This window comes from Hipposideros armiger, unplaced genomic scaffold (assembly GCF_001890085.2).
Source record: "Hipposideros armiger isolate ML-2016 unplaced genomic scaffold, ASM189008v1 scaffold_190, whole genome shotgun sequence".
NCBI classification, from domain to species: Eukaryota; Metazoa; Chordata; class Mammalia; order Chiroptera; family Hipposideridae; genus Hipposideros; species Hipposideros armiger.
The window spans coordinates 1281380-1300970 of NW_017731540.1; the positions used below are offsets into that span (position 1 = coordinate 1281380).

The window sequence follows — 19591 nt, forward strand, 5'->3', positions numbered from 1 at the left end:
CTTCCTTCCTTCCTTCCTTCCTTCCTTCCTTCCTTCCTTCCTTCCTTCCTTCCTTCCTTCCTTCCTTCCTTCCTTCCAAAGTCTTTCTTTTATAAAGAAAGAAACCCAAGTCTTTTATAAAATGAGCAGAAATCTTCAGGTAGGCTGTCAAGATAAAAGCTAATGCATTTGTGGGTATAGGTGGTTCTGTCCCTAAGATCAAGCAGTGGGTGCTGGTGTCCAGGGAGATGTAATCTTGGCTATGCAAAATACTGACATAATTTTACTGACCTGCCTTGTAGTAGAAATTGGTTTGTGGAAGTCTACACAGAGCCCGGAAATGGGGTCAGTCTAACCCCCACTATTCCTGAGTCTTAATTTTAAACCATGTTTCCAATTCTCTTATTTTCTTTCTGCTCCTCTGATTTCTTAACTCTGCCCATTTCAGGCAGTGCTCCTTCATTTGGCTGAATTCTATCTTGGTTGTTTTAAATTTCTTATTAGTGAGTATTTGCAGAAATGGCAACTTGTAGGTAAGTTAATCAGACATTGGGAAAATAGCTTGAAGAATCAGTATAATATAAGTTGGCGAAACTCTCAGGGTACAAAGGAGCTTGTCCTCAGTATTATTCTGTGAAGCACCTACCTGCAATCAGGAAACAGTGTTAGGTGATACGATTCAGAGTCAAGTCAAGCTCTCCATAGTTGCTATCTGCACAGTGGACCAAAGGGACACTGAAATAGCTACTGGATAGGATAGTTGGTTTGTGCCAGAATTAACTAAGACCGTGCATTATCTTCTGGGAAATAACTAAATCCTTGCTATTATTTGTCTAAATAAAACAAAACTAATTTTAAAAATTCACAAGAGGAAAAGCAAACAGTCTGAAATTAAAAATAAAAGTACCCAAAGACATCGACTTTCACCTTCTTCATTTTCTCTCTGTCCTTCCTGCGCCCTTCAGAATGTGGTTGCCTGTGATGCGCGCGTCAGTTCGATTGTGGCATTGATTTTGGGGACTGGATGTCTCTGCTTGTTGCTGTAAAATGTCATGGGATTTCCAGCTGCCGTGTTGCATTTGGGGTGTGTTTGGTCCCCATGGTTCCAGGAACTTTCAATTTTACTTGCATTTAAAGGCCTTTTGGAATGGAGGACATTTTGAATTTCTAAAGTCTTTGTTGCCTCGTTCTAGTTTTGTTGTTGTTGTTGTTCATGTCAGGTTTCCTTAAAGTAACAAAGCCTCATGGGTAATCAACAGCATTAAGAAGGATGCCAACACGCCTCTCTGAGAGGGCACATCTCTTTCCAACTGCGGTCTCTTATTTTCCCCTTCAGCACCCACTCATTCAGAACAGATCCAAAGAATACTCCATTTTTCTGGTCCATTCTCCATCAATATACTGAGAAGATAGTTAAACCTTAAATAGACTCCATTTTCCAATATTTAGGTTGCTCAGAGTGACTCCAGCCCCATCTGTCTGGAGCCTGAGCTCTGAAAATTTCTATTGACACCTGTTGAGACCTGCCTCCTCGCCAGCCGCTGAGGACACAGGTGCACTGGGGAGGAAAGGGAGTCCAAATGAATTGAATATTTACCTGTGCCAGGCTCAAGCAACATGTCTTAAACACGACAGCTTATTTAGCCCTCACAGTAAGTGTGGGATGCTCACCCCCATTTGACAGATAAGGACACTGAGGCACAGTGTCTGTAATGAGCTCAGAAAGAGCCCAGGTGTGCTACTTCCAAAATTGATTGGACGCTGCCACTCTCCCCCTTCTCTTCAGCAGGTGCACTTTTCTAAAATTTTGGCTTAAAGGATCCAGAAGGTGAACTTTGAACACCGCTCAGTGATTTCGTTCTTTTTTTTTTTTTTACTGGTTTCCAAAGCTGAATGGATGTCCTCCTGTGCTTCCAGCTCTCCTTCATGTTCCCCTGGTTCCCTTTAAAAGAAATGCCCGCGTTTCTCATTCCTCTTCTCTATGGGTCTTATAGAGCAGTGGCTCACTAGGGCACCGATTTAATGAAATAAAATTTTCCATCATGTTTGGTTTGATTCTAGGTGATACAAATAAAGAATTGTGAGCACTTTGTAGTCAGGTTTAAAGGGAAGAAAAAAGGTGAAAAGAAGAAAGTGAGTCAAGTATAGTCCTGGGCAATGTCTCCTTAAGTGCTGCCTAGTGAAGAGATAGCTATTAAAAATGTAGAAGTAAAGTCCTTTGGCACGTGTGCATCCTGAAATTTGGGGTTTGGCAGTTTATAATATTGTCCAGTTATGTGAGTCTTCCATGTTCCGGGCACTGTTCTAGTGAGTACATAATGCATATTAACTTACATAATATTAATTTATCCTCTCCAAACTCTTAGAGGTACATGCTGTTATCTCTAAGAAAACAGAGGCACAGAGAGGTTTATTAACTTAGACAATTAGGGGCTGAACTGAAATTTGAGCTCAAGAAGGTTGGCTTCAGAGCTCATGACCACTGTGCTAACCTGCCTCTGAGTTGCTGGGCTCAGCAACTCATGATTTCATGGGGTTTTAAAAATTATTTTTATTCTTAATTAGAACCAGCAAACCATACAGTTGGAAGGGTAAATATCTGTCGTGTTTGGTGACAGACATTGATGGGTTTAAAAAAAAAATGTCTAAGAAAAAGTCGTGTACTTTTTCTTACATATCCCTCCATCTGTATTTATTGTGCGAAAAGGTCACTTGAGCACAAGGGCTCAAATTTAGTTCTTCTAAGCAGCTTTACTGTGGCTAAAACCTCGCTCTACAAATTGACTTTAAAAATATTTTGTAATAATATGAATGTGCTCTCTAATATGAATGTGCTGGAGTCATTAAGTTATGGACTTCTTAAATAGGACTGTGTGACTGTATGTCATGTAAAAGCCAGGAACCATCAAGTGATTTTTGTTTTACTCTCAAAGTGTAGCCCTTTCTCATGACTGTGCATCCACTGCCATTTACTGGAAGGAGCAGTGGTTTGGGGAGACCTGAGCTGTTTGCCTGGTCAGGCCGCTACCTGGCTACAGTTTGTGGCAGGAGGGAAGATGGGGGAGGAAGCTGAAAAGGCTGAAATGGTAAATTACTGTAGGTTCTGGAGAAAAATAGAATTAGAAGCATTTGTGGTTCAGATGAAAATAGCACATTTCCTTTCTGCTTGGACTGTAGGGGGTCAGAGTGCTCCAGGGAATAGAAAATAAATAAAAATTGATCCCTTACCAGTCAAAGAAAATTCTCTGACTCTGGGAACTGAAGTGACAGCTTCATATTTGAGGGTCTTGTGAAACCACTTTTGAAGGTTAAAATTAAATAAATAAATAACAACAACAAAAACACTGGGAGGCTAAAGAAAACATGACATACTGTGTTCAGGAACTGTCTTTTCAGAATGGTTTATACAGCCCTTTTCCAAGACTGATGAACAGATAGCAGATCAGGTGTGTGGCCCTTTTGTTCCTGTCACTAACCATGCTCCTTCCATCTCTTCTTGTAGGTGAGAAGCCTTACAAGTGCTCATGGGAAGGGTGTGAGTGGCGTTTTGCACGAAGCGATGAGCTCACGAGGCACTACAGGAAACACACAGGTGCAAAGCCCTTTAAATGCAACCACTGCGACAGGTAAAGGAACTTAGAATCTGCCCGGATGGAAGAGGGAGAGGGGGAGGTGGGTTGGAGGTGGGCTGTCCGTGTGCTCCTCCATTTATCACAAGCCTCTCCCCCAGAGTCTTGGGCCTGGGAATGCCTCTTACTTCTCCACTGAGATAACCAGTGAGATGAGGGTGTCTTCTGGCATGTAATCAAGGGATGATGTGAGCTCTTGGTTTAGTTACACAAGTATTTACTGAACACCAGTTTTTAGGCCAAGAACCATGTTAGTCACTGGATCGCAATAAGACACAGTTCCCACCCTCCAGCAGATGATGGACAGGTCATTTTAGTACAATGTCAAAAGTAATAGGATAGAGAATGGTCACCTGTAGCTGCTGCTTCTGATCTGTTTATTACCATCGATACCATTTTCCCGCCTCCTTAATAACGTGAAAGAGTAGAAAGCCTGCTTACTGGAAGGGCAGTTAGTTATAAGGCTTTCCTCTGAAATATTAATAGAAATGAGTTTTTTTGAAGAGAGTTCCCATTTTCTTTGGGGGCCTGAACCATTCTTGCTCCCTTGAATACAGGTACAAAGGTCTAAAAGATGGCGAGGGTTTGAGAATGCATCCTATAATTCAATTTCAAACCTTCAGCATTTGATAGTTGAAGAAAGAGCACGTAGCAGCAGATACTACACCAGTAATAGTATCTGACAGCCTTGGCATTATCAACCAATAAACCCCAAAATGGAGACTCTGCAGGCCAAGGTGAACGCAGGATTAGGTTTAGACATAATCAAATAATGGGCTTGCATCTGAGCGTGTTATCCTTCTAATCCTATTTCTGTGTTTAAAAGGAAGCTTAAGAAAATTAACCATCTTTTTAATGCAATACTAAAGGTCTTGGATATGATGAGAAAAATGCTTCTAATACGATAAAAGCCCTGAAAGCCTCAGGGTTCCCCCGCTTGGGCAGCCGCTCGCAGGATGGCAGGAGGGGTGTGCAGGATGTCCACAGAGGCCGTGGTCTCCGCGGGAGGAAGTGCGACGGCTGCCTCCCCCGTCCCTGAGCTGGCACCGCCCCTCACCAGGCCTTCCTCCGGAGTAGTGTGTGTTTGTTTGGAAAGCCAGGCAAGGGTGGCCAAGTCTCACGGGGGGCCAGTTGGCTTGGTATGCCTTTAAAATGCTTATAAAGGAACATTCATGTTTTTCCTCCTTTTTTTTTCACTCCTTCCTGAAGAGGCTATTTTCCTCTTATCTCCAGTCTTGAAGGACTAAATAAAGCCCCCCTGCCTCCTGGAGCCCCGAGATAACCTCCCACCCGAGGGCTGAGGAAGTACACTCCATGACGCGATTGTCTCATTCCTTCAAGCACTCTCCTGCCACCCAAGAACACAACCTGCTTTTTCATTTCTATCCCATCACCTAGATGTCCCAGCAGCTGGTCTTCTACAGATTATACTTCAGTCATGTTTCTCCGTATTTGTCATCTTCCCCCAACTCCCATCTCAAGTTCATTCCTCTCTAGCCCTGGCTTCCAATAAAGAAGCTCCGTGGATGGTGACTCTTTGTCCGCAGCCTTTTGAGGAAGAACATTGTATCCACTGGGATGAAGATGAGTCTTTTGTGAGCTGTGAGTTGTCCAAGTATGGCGCACACACACTTCTCCCATCCCTGAAGGATGGTGAGGCTATTCCTTGGAGATGGTGCATTATGGATTGCTATTATCCTTAGAAATGGACAGAATTCCTACGGGGAAATTGCCAGAGTTGGTATTTCTTCAAGTCAACTGACTTGTTGTGGAATTTACAACTGTTCAGCAGTTGACACATTAAGATTAAGTCTGATTGTGTGATTTATGTGAGAAGTGTTTCAAACCAACTGGATGTCCCAGTGAAGGTGATGTGAGAGAGGGGTAATTTGGTTAGTCTTGTGCTTCATCATCTTCATCAAAATATACTGTGTTTTCTGGAGCTAGAAACTTGTGAAGCGGACGGTACAAATTCCATGGCATGGTATTTGGGAGAGATTGTGAGCAGCTCGAAGCTCTGTGGCATCGGCCCGTCAGTCAGTGCATTTTTAACAATGTCAGAGATGAGGGGTTGGACTCTCATTAGTGTCTCATGACAGGCAGCACCTTGCGTTTCAATCGCAGCGATTGTGCTAAGAATAGAGCAGGTCTGGGAGGTGGCAGCAGGAGTTGGAGTGGTCCCAAGGCAGATGAAAGGAGAGGCTGGAGTGACCGGGGAGCTGGCATTCCTTAGAAGACTTTTACCTTCAGAAACAGAGGGCATCCGTGGCCCTTCGCAGGGCGCTGGATCCTCTTGGTACCACGGTGTGTATGAGCATGAGAAACCTACCTCCTGCCTCTTCTAATTTGAGCAATCTGACTACCCAATTGAGAGGCTAAGCAAGGACTGGGGTTTCCTTTCCTTAAAGCGCATACCAAGTCTAATGTATACTTTTCTCTTGCCTATAGGCTAGGCTAGAATAAAAAATACATAAGTATTTGTTTTGCTAACATTTAAAATTGCTAGATGCCATAAAAATCTCTGTATTTCTGGCTTTGTCTGGAAGAAAGCAGATCTGGTCACAGTGGGCTCATGTTCCCATGTGGCTGTAATTTCCTGGAGCTGAGTAGCAATCACTACTCATTTGAGATGACCACAGGATCACTAATTTCTCACTGTCCCCACCACTCCCTGTGGTCTCCAGCATGAAGGCAGACCACCAGTTGACCTGTATCATCACTCTCGCTCTGCTGTCTCCTCTTCCAGAGGGCAATATTTCTTCACATTCATGCCTTGTCAAAAGTGGACTCAGACAGTGCTGTGTGTTTCTTACGCTTGGCCCACTGCCCTCATTTACTTCTTGGGCCTGACCCCTGAAGACATTGGGTGTTGTGATCTTTGGCTTCAGGTTTGGGGTGAGGGAGAGAGCCATGAGGTGGCTCTGCCATTTCCCTGCCCTCTGACTGACCCCTGCAGCCCACTGAGTCACCAGCTGCTAGAGGAGGAACCTTGTTCCTCAGCGCATGAGCATAAGGCTGCTGATGGAGGTAAAAGGGCTCTGTTTGCACTGGGGTAATATGCCTGCCATTTTTCTGCCGACTCAGCACTGCTATAATCTTGGGAGACTGCTACCGGGGAGTGCCTCCTAGATCTTAGGCACTTGAGAGGAGGCATTTTGAACTCTCATCTTTGAGTCAGCCCACTTATAGGTGGTAAGAAATTCCAGATAGTATGTAGGTCTTTGGTGCCCTAGAGGGCCGCTGGTGCTTACTGCCCACGTGAGTTGAGTATGCCTTTTTCATAAGCAAAAGAAATGACAATAGGGGTTTGACTAGTTCTCTGTAATGAACAAATTTCAATCATTAAGGACCTTCTTATTTAAGGTTACCTGCCTGCTGTATAGTCATAAATACCCTCTGGGGGTAGATTACCCTTAGAATTATTTGAGTCTGCATTTCTAGTTGCCGAGTTTATCTATTACCTTTTACTATTCCTATGTGGAGCTCAGTAAGTATAAATTACTAAATTTAAATGAATCATGACTAAATATCTTGCTGATGTATTGAATTTAAATAAAATCCCTCTAGTGAGGGACCCAGTCTAATTCTAAGCATCACATACTTCCTAGAATTTGAACAAATAATGGTGCTAGTTTGATTATGGAAGGGTGCAGTTACATTTCATACCATGTTACAGATTGGATTTGGTTTTTTTCCTCAAAGAACTTGAGGGGTAAAAATAGATGTTTGTACATATTGCTAGGTAGCCAGCACAGAGCAGGCGATAGGTAAAGGCAGAATAAAAGTCTAAAACACATACATTACTGAATGGTTATTTCAAATGAAGTTGTGTATCAAGAATACTATTACCCTCTAAGTTCTCAGCCTACGGAAAGGAAAGGAAGGAGGTTTCATCCACTGCCAAGACCTCTCCTCACCATCTCAAGTCCCTGTGTCTCTTTCTTGAGCACAGGATACTTGGTCTCTACTTTGTTGCTTTCTCACAGGACTTTACTAATCAAGCCTGACCAGATTAGCTTCTGGATCAGTTTTCTAGTTGCTGCCATTACCAGTTGCTGTAAATTTAGCATCATCTTTACATAGCTTTACAAATTTATTATCTAACCGCTCGGTAGAAGTCCAACCCAGATCTCACTGGGTTAAAATCCAGGTATCAGCAGGGCAGCGTTTTTTTCCCCAGAAGCTGTAAGGGAGAGTCCACGTCCTTGTCTCCTCCAGCTTCTGGAGGTTGACCACATTTCTTGTCTCCTGACCCCATTCCCCCATCATCAAAGCGATTGAGTGCTTCTCATGCTGTTAATCTCTCTGGTTCTCCCTTTTACTTTCCTCTTCCATTTTTAAGGACGCTTGTGATGACAATGGCCCTACCCAGGTAATCCAGAATAATCCCCCTGTTTTAAGGTCCGCTAATCTCATCCACAACCTTAATCCCCCTTTGCCTTGTAGCCTAACATGTTCACAGATTCTGAAAATTAGATGTAGATACTTTGGGGGACCATCTGTTATTCTACCTACCAACTCAAATTGACAATTCAGCTCTCCCTTCTCCTCAGTCTAAAAAGCAGGCGTGGCTACGACCACGGGCTCTGGAGTCAGCCTACTTGAGTTCACATCTTGGCTTTGCCTCTTCATGATGAATATCTCATCTGGTGGTGGGGATAAGAATGGTACCTTTTTTTATAGGGTTCTTGTAAGGATGTTAATTTTAAAAGGGAAATACCTGCAAAAAGAACTTCCCAACTTAGATCTTCTTTCTCTAGGCTGTTGGGATGAAGGAAGGAGGGAGGGAGGCATGGAGGGAAGAAGGGAAAAAAGAGAACATACAGTGGGCACTGCTGAGTGTACTCTCAGGACAGGACAGAGTTATGCACGATAAATGCTAAATTCCCTGCCGGCTATATTGCTTTTCTGTGTTCCAGTGACACCAAGTACTTGCTTTTACAGAAAATTTATCACTGTTTTATAGTAAATCAAATCCCCTTTAGATGGCGTGCTAAGGGATCATCCAAATATCTTGCTCATACTAAATGATGGCCTGAGATAAGTGGGTATAATTAGAATGATTATTATTCAACATTTTATTGGATGGGAATGTTTACTACTGTACATTTCCCATTCTTCTGTGTTTTTTCATTTTACCTTTGTTCTGCTTTGTTTCATTTCTTTGGGGTTCTATCCTGTACATGTACCTGTTTAAGAAATGAACACAAACAGAGTGTGTGGAGAATGTTTGGGTCAGGGGATAAAGTGGGTTTTTTGTTTGTTTGTTTTAAGAATGAACACACACAGGGAAATCCTGCATCAAACAGGAAACTTTGCTAACCTGAACAGGGTAACTTGCTAATATCCTAACAAGAATTTTGGACTATGAAGGTATCTTGGATCTCAGGGGAGCCTAGGAATATTCTCCCAGGTACGAGAGTGGCCTATTTAAGAGAAGAATCCAGAAGGAGAGCACACACCCAGAGCTAAGAATGACTGCTGTCTTATGTGCTGACTTCACGGGGGTTCTGGCCAGAACCTTAGATTGTAGGCTATGGGGATATAGAAATGCCCAATCTATTAGTTATAGTATATAGACACCTGACTTATACTGGTGTTAGCCTCACAGGGTATTTATTAGCTCAGGTAACTAAGAAGAACAGAATTAGATTTGTCTCTAGGCTTGGCTGGATCCAGGTTCTCAGATATCTTTCCCAGTTTCAGCAAATGTCCCAGGCCTGGCTGTCATTGGCCTTTATGGGTCATGTGACTGACTCTTAGCAGTTCACTATGGTTGTAATTTTAGCCATAGGAGGAAGCCTCAGTCCCATACAACTGAGAACACAGAAGAGTAGCTATCCAAGGGAAAAGCGAGTTGGTGGTGTCAGGAGGAAGGGGAAGGAGTGAAGACAGCCACTGCATTCACTCTGAAAGCTGAGGAAAAAGGCAGTGGTGGGCCTTAGGTACCAAGAAAACGTGGGCTTGCAGATCTGCCTGGCTTCTAATCTCAAGCTGGTCACTCACTAGCTCTGTGACCTTAGCCTCGTTTCCTTACCACACACACACAGAAGGGTATGAGTACTTACCGTGGAAGGTTGCTGAGAATGTTACTGGGGTAATATTGGGGAAATGCCTAGCACATGCCTGCATATTATATCTTACTCAGTAAACATGAGCACCCTTCTTCATTCTTTTTCTTGACTTGAATATAGCGTGTCTGTGTAGACCTGTAGGCAGTGTTTCCGGGTTTTAATTATAAAGCTCAAGACTGAAATCTGGGTGTTGAAATGTTAGTGTTCCACCATTCGATGATGCAGACTAATCATTCTTAGCGTATTTAGAGTGTGTGAGCATGACACATGTCGTTTCCAAAAGAAGAGATATTCATTTCTTCTTTAATAATGACAAGTATGATAATAATAGTTAACGTTCTCTGAGAGCTTACTATGTGCCAAGCAATAGTTTCAGCTCTTTACATAGATCATCTCATTTAATCCTCACACCCAAGCTCTGAGGTCAGTGCTGTAATTACCACCTTTTTACTGAGGAGGAATTAAGGCACAGAGAGGTTAACACGCTCATAGTCATACAGCCATGGGAAGAGCTGGGATTTGAGCCCAAGCAACTTGAGCCTTGAGCTCACCTTCCCCACTCACTGTCTTGTTTGTCAGTACAGACGTGCTGTCTCACTTTAAGGAATGGCTAGTCATTTTCTGAGGGGTGATGGAAGTCGAGTTCTTTACCTGGATCTCTCTCATGTCCCTGTTGTTTATATTTCCTAGGTGTTTTTCCAGGTCTGATCATCTTGCCCTCCACATGAAGAGACATATCTAAAAAACCTAAAGGCCAGAGTTGCCATGCCGTCGGCCGCTGTCTGAAGGAAATGTCATGAGGCAGGGGACTGGACTTCAGGCGGGCACCCATTGCCTCGCAGAAGAAAGCTCTCACTTATAAACCTCTGTGTACACACACACACACATACACACACACACGCTCTAATGCACAGACTCTCCCCCCCGCCCCCACAAACACACTGCCCTGCACTCAGCTGTATTTAAAATATATACGTCTATTCTTTATGCCTTGCCCTAGCCAGATGGTAGAAGACAAAGAAGAAGGAAACCAGGTGAACTCAGCAAGGCAGACCGGCTGCTCACTTCAGCACTATTGGAATTATTTCCCGCTGTTGCCAATGGAAATCAAAGAAAATGGATGTGACGTCTCTGCAGGTGGACGGCAGTAAGAGGGGCGTATTTAACTTGCTTCTCAGTGCAACTTGATAGGAGAATACAACGTCTTAAAGTTGCCTATGTGTAGCACTAATGTTTCTTTTTAAAATAGTTGGGGGAAAATGACCTAGAAAACCAAATTGCAGTTTGGTAGCCAAAATTAACTCTTGGTTTATTTGTCCTTTGTGTGTGAAAAGTCCTACTAGTCCGTGCGTCCAACTTCCTCAAAGAACTGTTGATCAGTTTTGGTTCTTCTTAGTACCGTTGAGCTCTTTCGAGTCGATACCAACGGCCTTAGCGGCGGCAGACTCTGGAGAAACACCTTACACCTTTCTGGCCTGCATTCCTCTAGACTTCACTCTTAAGGGAGTTTCCTTTTCTTACTTTTTGACTCTTGCACACCATATGCACTAGGGATTCTGGAAACTTCTAGCATGACTGCAAAGTGGCCAAGAGAATAAAGTCCTTGATGATCAATCACAGTCTATCCCTTGAGCCTCACCTTATTGCCAGTGCTAGATTTTTTCTTTTTAATCTCTCTGTTTTTTGCTAATGAAAACTTGAAAAGCTTATTTGGAAGCTTAAATGTTTTATCTTTTCTCCATGGACTAAACCTCTCCAGGACTCTCTCAGCACCTGGATGTCCAGCTCTCGAAGCAGCCAATCAGATGGGACATCACAGTTCTCTCACCCCCTTGAGGCATCATGACCTCAGCTCATAGTGATCAGCCCAGTGCTGTGTGTCATTGCTACCCTGTAACCAGTTTCAGCATAGATGCCGCTAGTGTCAAAGGGCAGCTGCATATTGAACCTAACTCTGGGTTAAGACCTGACAAAAAGCCAAAAAAATATCACTCTTTCCAGGAGTGGGGAAAACTGAGGATGCCTCCCAAGTCTAGTTGACTTCAGAAACCATCATCCTATCTTCCTCTCTCATACCCACTGAGCTCATGCGACCCCACTTGTTAAAACACACCATTCAAAATGCCATTGTGGGAATGGAGGGTGGACATTTAAGGAAAGGGTTGAGATGTTTCTCTCATGGTCTGTCTAAAAGGAGAGACATATTTCTAACTTTTTTTGTTTTCTGGATAGACCATCTTGACTTGGGACCTAGAGCACCCAGGAGGAACAGAGGGGTTTCCATTCCTTCCTTCTCACCCCCCACACACATCTACCCGCATTCGTAGCTAGCTGGCACTGGCCTCAACTCCAAAGACTGCCTTTAGGACCATTCAATGGCCTATGCAAGCAAGCGGGGTGGTTATTAGGACAGATTGTATATTTTGTATATTCTGGGACCATCCCTTCAAGACACGTCTAAAAAATAAAAATGGCATTTGGTCCGCACACGGTTGCTGCTCCTCATACCAGCTGGCTTCCCTCCTGCCCTCCTTTGACTGTTTGACTCATTGACTGTTAAAATGCCACCGCATACCTATTTGGGATGCAAAACTGAAGTCTTTAAAAGGAAATAATAATATAAGAACCACAAATACGTTTATGACAGCAAACCTTCAAGATCCTTGGCATTTGGTTTATGTGCTTTCTGCAACCTTTGATTTCACTGAAATGTTGAAACTACTCGTCTGAGGGTAAAGGAGCCTCCTTGTCACAAATGCTGTAGCTGCCACTTGGACACTTGGGGCATTCTGAGGTCTGGCCCTTAAACTTTTCTTTCTCTTTTTCCTTTTTTTCCCATTTAGACCAAAAAAAAAAAAAAAGACAAAAAAAATGCACACACAAAATACAAAAACATACCAACAGAAAAAGCCACCCTAAAACACACACACAACCTGCCCATTTGCCAGAGGCAATTATGTATATGTCAGTTGGAGGGTATTTAAAAAAATCAGTTTTATTCCAAAGATTTAAAACTATACATGACTTAGAAACAATTTCTGGAGCACTGCTTACTGACAATCTTGTAGTTCTCTACTGCATTTGAGTGCGTTTTGTGGCCAGTCCATCAGGGTGTACCATGGAATTCTATTTGAATGTGTGGTGCATCCTTTCTGGATGAAGGATGTGTGAGGGACCTTGAACCTCAGCTGTATTAAAAAGTAGCACCTCCAGTCAGTGCACTAGATGAAACTTTAGACACCCCAGATTTTGTTGGTTCGTTGATTTCCCATTCTATAGCAGCCTCCAGCATGAATGCACGCACACACCAGTGATGGCATTAGCCGTGGCTGCCACGAGTTACAAATGTCCTCTCCCTAGCTGGAGCTGCTCTTGCCTCTCGAAATGCTATTATTAAGGGTTTATAATACTTAAGTTAATTTTTGAGCTGACCAACACAAGGCTCTATTAAAAAGAAAGTTAAAAAAAAAAAGAAGAAGAATGCAAAAGAGTAATCATTGCTTGTTTGCTCCCTGTTGTCATCTGTGGTCTTGAAAAGATCTCATTTGAATGTGGTGGAACAGAGGCCCTTTGGTCTTCATCAGTGTCTGAACTGTTCAGTAATTCCTCTCTCTTTTGTATCAGTGAGGTCCTTTGTAATCTGCTCCTAACCTTTCTCAGAGCAGGGTGCGCTGAACCGTGAGGGTGGGCATTGCTTGCTTCAGAGCCATTTGTTGACTGTGAGAATTGGCCTGAGAATTTGGTGGGTGTTAAGTGAGTGTATGGCTTTGAAACTGTTCTTCTCTGGCCCAGTTGACACCTGTGAATAATAACCAGTCCTATCCACAGGAGTGGGGGTAACCCCAATCATTTTGGAAACTGATTTGTGATCAAATGTCCATCATCGCCAAAATGGCAGAGATGGTTGGTAAGAGCCTGCTGGACTCGAACAGGCTTTCCAAGAATTAACTTGAAAATACTTTGCTCCCAAGAGGACAGGTTATTTAAAACAGTGCTTTAACGGTCATTTGAAACACAGTAAACTGCTTTCGTTTAAATTGTTACCTCCTAAAATTCCAGGGGATCCCAAATTTGAAAGGAAAAACCTGGCCTGGTGTTTCTTGTGGTTGTCCTCTCTAGCACACTTTATCCAGGGTTCAGAATTCGATGTATAGAACAAGAGTGTTTCTAAGCCATGGACAATTTTCTTTATTTCAAATTGTGCTTCTTTTCTCCTACCACCTGGCTGTAAGTCAAAGATGCGGAAACCTGAAATTAAATGCTGCTCCTAGCTACTGGCCTCCTGCCCCTCTAATGGTTAATTGGCCCAACTTAATGCCTGGTGGTGATGACTGTTATGTCCAGAAAAAAGAGATGTTTGGATTTCATGACAAAGCTGCATTTTATAAACATATTGGAGACCCCAAAATGAACTTCATGCCGACCATTTCCTTCTCTTCTGTACGTGCTTTCCCTTGCAAAGCCCTTCAAATGCCCCATCTCCTCCCCTTCTGCACCTCTTGTGCCCTTTTTACATCTTTGATTGCCTGATTCTAACAGGGTAAAAAGACAGCCAACCTCACACATGATTAGCAGAACTGATTCCTATTTAAAAAAAAAAAATCTTCTTTGAATCTAGAAGCCAGAGAAGATTTTTTTTAAGGACTTTAGTTTGGGATAAACTTCCAGATTAGCCATGTCTATGTGCATCAAAGGGGAAATATAGGGGACTTTCAGGGCGGCTCATCCAGTGCACCCAGGGTATTCTGCCTGTAGCCCACACTCCTGAATTCTGTGGCAAAGTCAAGAGAAATAAACTCACGTGGCAAGAACAACAAAACCTAGTGATTAGCTTTATTGGTTCAAAATGGCTTCCTCCATGGAGATCATTTCATAAAACATAAAATACAGTGCAAAGTGCTTTTGTCTTTGGCATGAGTTGGTTTTAAGAGAAGGAAGAAGGTAGGGAAAGCCAGGGAGATGTGACACATTTAACTACGAAAATCTGGCTCATTGTTTCTTTTTTTTAAATCTTATGAAGGCCAGCCTGTCTGGCCACAATGTTGCACCCAGATCTTTGCCAAGTGAAAATTTACTAAGTAGAACTTGGTTGAAATGTCCTTGCGGAAGCTTTCCCTGGCATCTTCCGGAAGTGGCCACCTGCCAAGCATGGGGTGGAGGCTGGAGGAGAGAATTCACTTTCTGGGTCTGGATTGAATTTCGGCAAACATGGTGATATCTCAGTTTGAAAAATGAGAGAGGCTGGCCTGAGTATACATCGGTGCCTCCTTGATGGCCTGCTTTCCTCAGTGAGGATCTTTGGGAATGCTTAAGATGGAACAACAAAAATGTGTCCAAGGAAGCAAAAACTGCTTCTCGATGTGAGATCCCATGACTAACTGCCTGAGGCTTCAGGGTTTTATCTTGCTTTTAACACCCTCTTAAACCTCCTCTGTTGGTTTCTAATAGATCCCAGAACAGGGGATAATAAAGCTGCAATTAACTTTCTTATGTGCACCCTTCTGATCTAGTACTGTATTCTTCAGGTGTTTTGCATTTAAGTATAAGTCCTCGGGAAACAGGTATCAAAAATGGAGCGAGAAATCCTAGGCCATCACTTCACAAATATCCCAAACGAGATACTCTTTCCAAACAGGGCTCCCTCTCAGCCGACATGAGGGAAGGTTAATCCGTTCTTTGTTGGGGACTGTTTATACAATTTTTTTCAACTGTGAGCTTTGGAATTGTAAATTGCTTTGACTCCAGCTTCTGTCTACTGCCATAAAATGGACCCCACGTCAGAATAATGAGGGTGGTATGTGTGCACACCTAGACGTGTGCATATGTACCTGCTGCACCTTCGCAGAAGGAAAACAGGCTACTGACGTTTAAGAGGAGTAGCCACCAGTGCCTAATATCTTTTTGGGGGGATGGATGCTTATAATTGCCAGTATATTGAAACCACACTGGGAGTTCCACATAAAGGGGAGGGGCTGAGGGTGGGGAGAGGGGACATTTTAATCCTAGGCCTTTGGACCAGAGACCGAATAATTTCTGCAAATCTAGGTCCTGAGAGGCTTTTGAGCTCATTGGCTGGTTCTCAACCTTTTTTTCCCCCCAGCATGCATTTTTCTATCTGTACCCAGACTTAGTTTACTTTCCTTATCTTTCACTTCTGCTTCATTCCAGGGAGGAAAAGTACACCTGTTATGGCCAAGATCTCCTTGCTAACACAGAGGCAAAATCAAATGTTTAATATTTTTGAAGCCTCCCCTTTCCTTTCCACCAATCTCCCCAAACTCCTTCTCTCTTCACCCACCCCCGCCCTACTCCCACCACACACCTTCCCAGCCACAACCACTTTTCTTTTAAATCTCTATTACCCTCTTAACAGTTGGCTTGAAGAAATTTATTTTTGCACTATACATTTTCTTTTTGCCAGATGTGTCTAACAAGTGTGTTTGGAGAGACCTACTCCCAGCCCCCACCCCCACCCCCACCTCCCCGGTCACATTCTCTCAGGCCTTCTCTGGTATTTATAATATATCACAGAAGTACCCAGTCTTATAGCCCTCAGTTATGCCTTTTTTTGACATTTTATTTTTTTTAAGCTTTTTATATATATATATAAATATATTACTTTGTCAAGTTTTTTTGCTGTACAAAAGTCTTAAGATTTAAAACTATTATTTGTATTATATGATGGTGGTATGTTAATGTTACAAAATTATTAATGAAGAAAAAATTTATTTTTGTTACTGGTCTGTTTCATAATTCTTTTTTAAATTGGTATATTGTAAGATATCTATGCAAAAAATGTTATGTGACGCATTTTTATTTAAGAATGTAATATGTGTAATAAACAGTAGAATGTGTTTGGCCTTGGAATGCCTTACTGTATTTCTGTTTAGCTTATTTTACTGGGAAAGAAATATCCTCAAAGAGACACAAATGGGCCTTTATTTACCTCATGAGAATTTTCTTTCTCAGAGAGAGAAGGGGAAAGCAAAAGATTGTATTAGGTCATTTTTCTTTGGGAGGTTGTTGGGTGTGTGTGTGTGTGTGTGTGTGTGTGTGTGTGTGTGTGTGTATGTGTTTTATAGTTGCAATGCGGTAGCTCAGTGCACAAATATGAGGGAACACCGAAGACAGCTTATTTTTTTATTTTTATTTTTTTTGAGGGGAGGGAAGGATCAAATAGTTGGAGGTTATGAAAAGCAATGTTTTAGAATGAGGTGGGTTATGGGATGTTATTTGTTTAGGGGGCGAGGAGAGGCTTACTGAAAGCAGTTTATTTGGTGAGAGAAGGGGAAAGTTTGCTCGGGGATAGTATTAAATAGCATATTTAGAAAGGATAGCTTGAAGCGGTTTGTGGAAGAGTGAAGAAGGGCAAAGGGGAGGGAATAGTTTAGGGGAGAGGTGGGAGGAGTCACAGTACAGGAGATGGTTAGGTAACCACGTGGGGATGAGCTGGCTAACCAGAGGCAGAGGAATTGAGGAGGAGGGGAGGCTATACATGGTGCATGAAGTGAGCTGCCAATACAAGCTGCCTCAAACACCGAGAGCAGGGCGGTGAAAGGCCTCAAACACCAAGAAAAGGGCGGTGAAAGGCCTGGGGAAAATTCTCAGAACTGAAAAGAATCCCAACTAAAATCTTCTTTCCCACACACGACTTCCAGGAAAGAACATCAAAGTAAGGAGGAAAGTCGAGAGTCCAGCTGGTGCTATCCCAGCACCCCTTGCAGGGTGAGTCCCCAAGAAAACAATAAACATGCCCCTTACATGGGGCACAGGACTGCTCGAGCCTTCTTTTCACACTTTGGATTTCTGGAAACGGATACAATAGCGAATCACTTCCATCCCTCATCAAATGAACCTGACAAGAAACCTCTCAGTAAGTCTTCCCATTCAAGACTGCAGCTCTAGCGACTGAACTTGCTGCCTTGGCAGAGACATGTTCTGAACAGAAAAGCGGGTAAGGAGGGTTGCGGTCGGTTTGGCAGGGAAGCTGAGTGATTGTGTTCTCATCTGAATAAAACAAGGTAAAGAGAACAGTAGATGCTGCAGGGGCCAGGAAAATGTTTTTGAAAATTGTAACTATATTAGCTGCCACATCTTTTGAGCAGGCAAGTGAGCTGGGCAACAGGACAACCCAGGGCTGAGTGACAAGAAACTACAGTATCCAGTGGGAAAAGCTGGCCCCAGAGTCTGCAGCCCTACCTTTTGGTCCCTGGTCCTTTAGTAGAGCCATGACTGACTAGATGAGTAATTTAACCTTCTCATAATCAAAGTCGTTTGCCTAGATATTTCTTTGCATGAGGAAGGCTAAAACAGCTTTGCAGTCTTACCTGGAACAAGGCTTATTATTCTATAATAATAAGCCTGACTTGCAAAAGCATATCAAATTGGACATTTTAGATGGGGGACGACCTACACTGTGCTGAAATCTTGAAAAGGTGGTAAGTCTAATCTATTTGGTGTAAGGAAACAAGATGGTTGACTTCAGGGAATATTCTAGATGACTGAAGCTTTCATATTTAGGAACAAAAGTTTAAAATATATCTAAAAGCACATTACCCACTTCACAACCTTTTTTGAGCATCCATTTTTGCAATATAATATAAATTCAGGGATGACTCCAGACTTGGGAGATGCCTGACCCACAGAAAATGACTCCACACTTCATACTGAGTGAGTTGACTCTCTGCTGTGCTATCGCTACTTGGAAGTTGCAAGTTCTTTGCGTCACCTTCCAGCAACATTTATCTCGGCGTCAACTAGTAAATCAGAGAATAAAGCTTGGTAATTTAGTACAAAAATAACTATAATTCAAGTTCAACAGACAGTAATCTGAAAGTGTAACCTGGCCATCCTAGGGGAATGAAGTGCGTAAACCATGTGACACATCATCTGAGGTTGCGTATCCAGTTGGGAATTCTGAGCTAATGGAAAGGAACCTCATAAAAAGCAGAGCTCAGTGGAACTGATAAATAATTTAGTAATAGATCTAGCTCATCTTCTGCTTACAACGATAGGTTTAGAAGAGGAGATGGTTAAAACTTTTCACTGAAATGAGAGAGTTTGACGTGACTGGTAGGTGATGGTTTTCTGGGTTATCCACAATAAGCCACTTCACTGCCCCTTCTCCAACATGAACCATTTTACCTGAACTGTTAAATACTGTCAATATTGGCTGGCTGGAACATAACCTATTACCTTTTTAAAAAATTCTGCCTGTTCATAATATCATTAACACATACGACCACATTCTGTTTTAAAATAATGAGGTTATACAAAGATGCAAGAGGGTGGAAGGACAAGATTTGCGTTTGCCTAGAATTTTTCACTTTATGTAAACTGCATCTGAGCTGTGCAACGTGACTGCACAGTAATGGAATAGGTGTCATGCACCACCATGACCCTTTGCCCTCACAAATAGAGAAATGGGGGTTCAAAGAAGGCAGGTGACTATGAAGGGATACAGTAAGTGGTAAAGCTGGCACGTAGGTCCCCCTAATGATCAGTCTAGTGGACTTTTCCTCTACCCCTCACTGCTTCTGGGCAACCAAGAGCTAACTCAGTGGTTATGTGTGTCTGGCCATGACATCGCCATTGGAAACACTGATTTCATTTCTTCATTTCTGCCCAATTAATCACAGAAGGTAACCTATAATATAGGTAAATCATCACACGCTAGAATTGGAAAGGACCTTGGAGCTTTCTTGAAATGCCACTTTTGTACTTAAGTAAACTGAGGCTCAGAGCGGTTGCAATTTGCCCAAGGTCATACAGCACATCCTTTGCAGAACAGGACTCAACTCGGGGTTATCGATGTGCAGTAATGAATGCTCTACTAGTCTTGGCAGTGTTTCTTAAACTCTAGTCACTTGAGTATGACCTTCAAGATGCTTGCAATATTCTTGCACTATT

General features: G+C 42.7%; 1 protein-coding gene across 3 annotated transcripts in view; it reads left to right on the forward strand.

The window, feature by feature from the left end:
* KLF7 (KLF transcription factor 7) overlaps window positions 1-16546 on the forward strand; it is a 90632-nt gene extending 74086 nt beyond the window's left edge. For 2 of the 3 annotated variants that reach the window (XM_019652945.1, XM_019652946.1), the window contains exons 3-4: window positions 3482-3605; window positions 10373-16546. In XM_019652945.1, the coding sequence (XP_019508490.1) occupies window positions 3482-3605; window positions 10373-10424 (176 nt within the window). In that variant the 3' untranslated portion in view covers window positions 10425-16546. The remainder of the gene's footprint in view (window positions 1-3481; window positions 3606-10372) is intronic. The other variant, XM_019652948.1, reaches the window with a different exon arrangement.
* Window positions 16547-19591: the final 3045 nt, after the last annotated feature.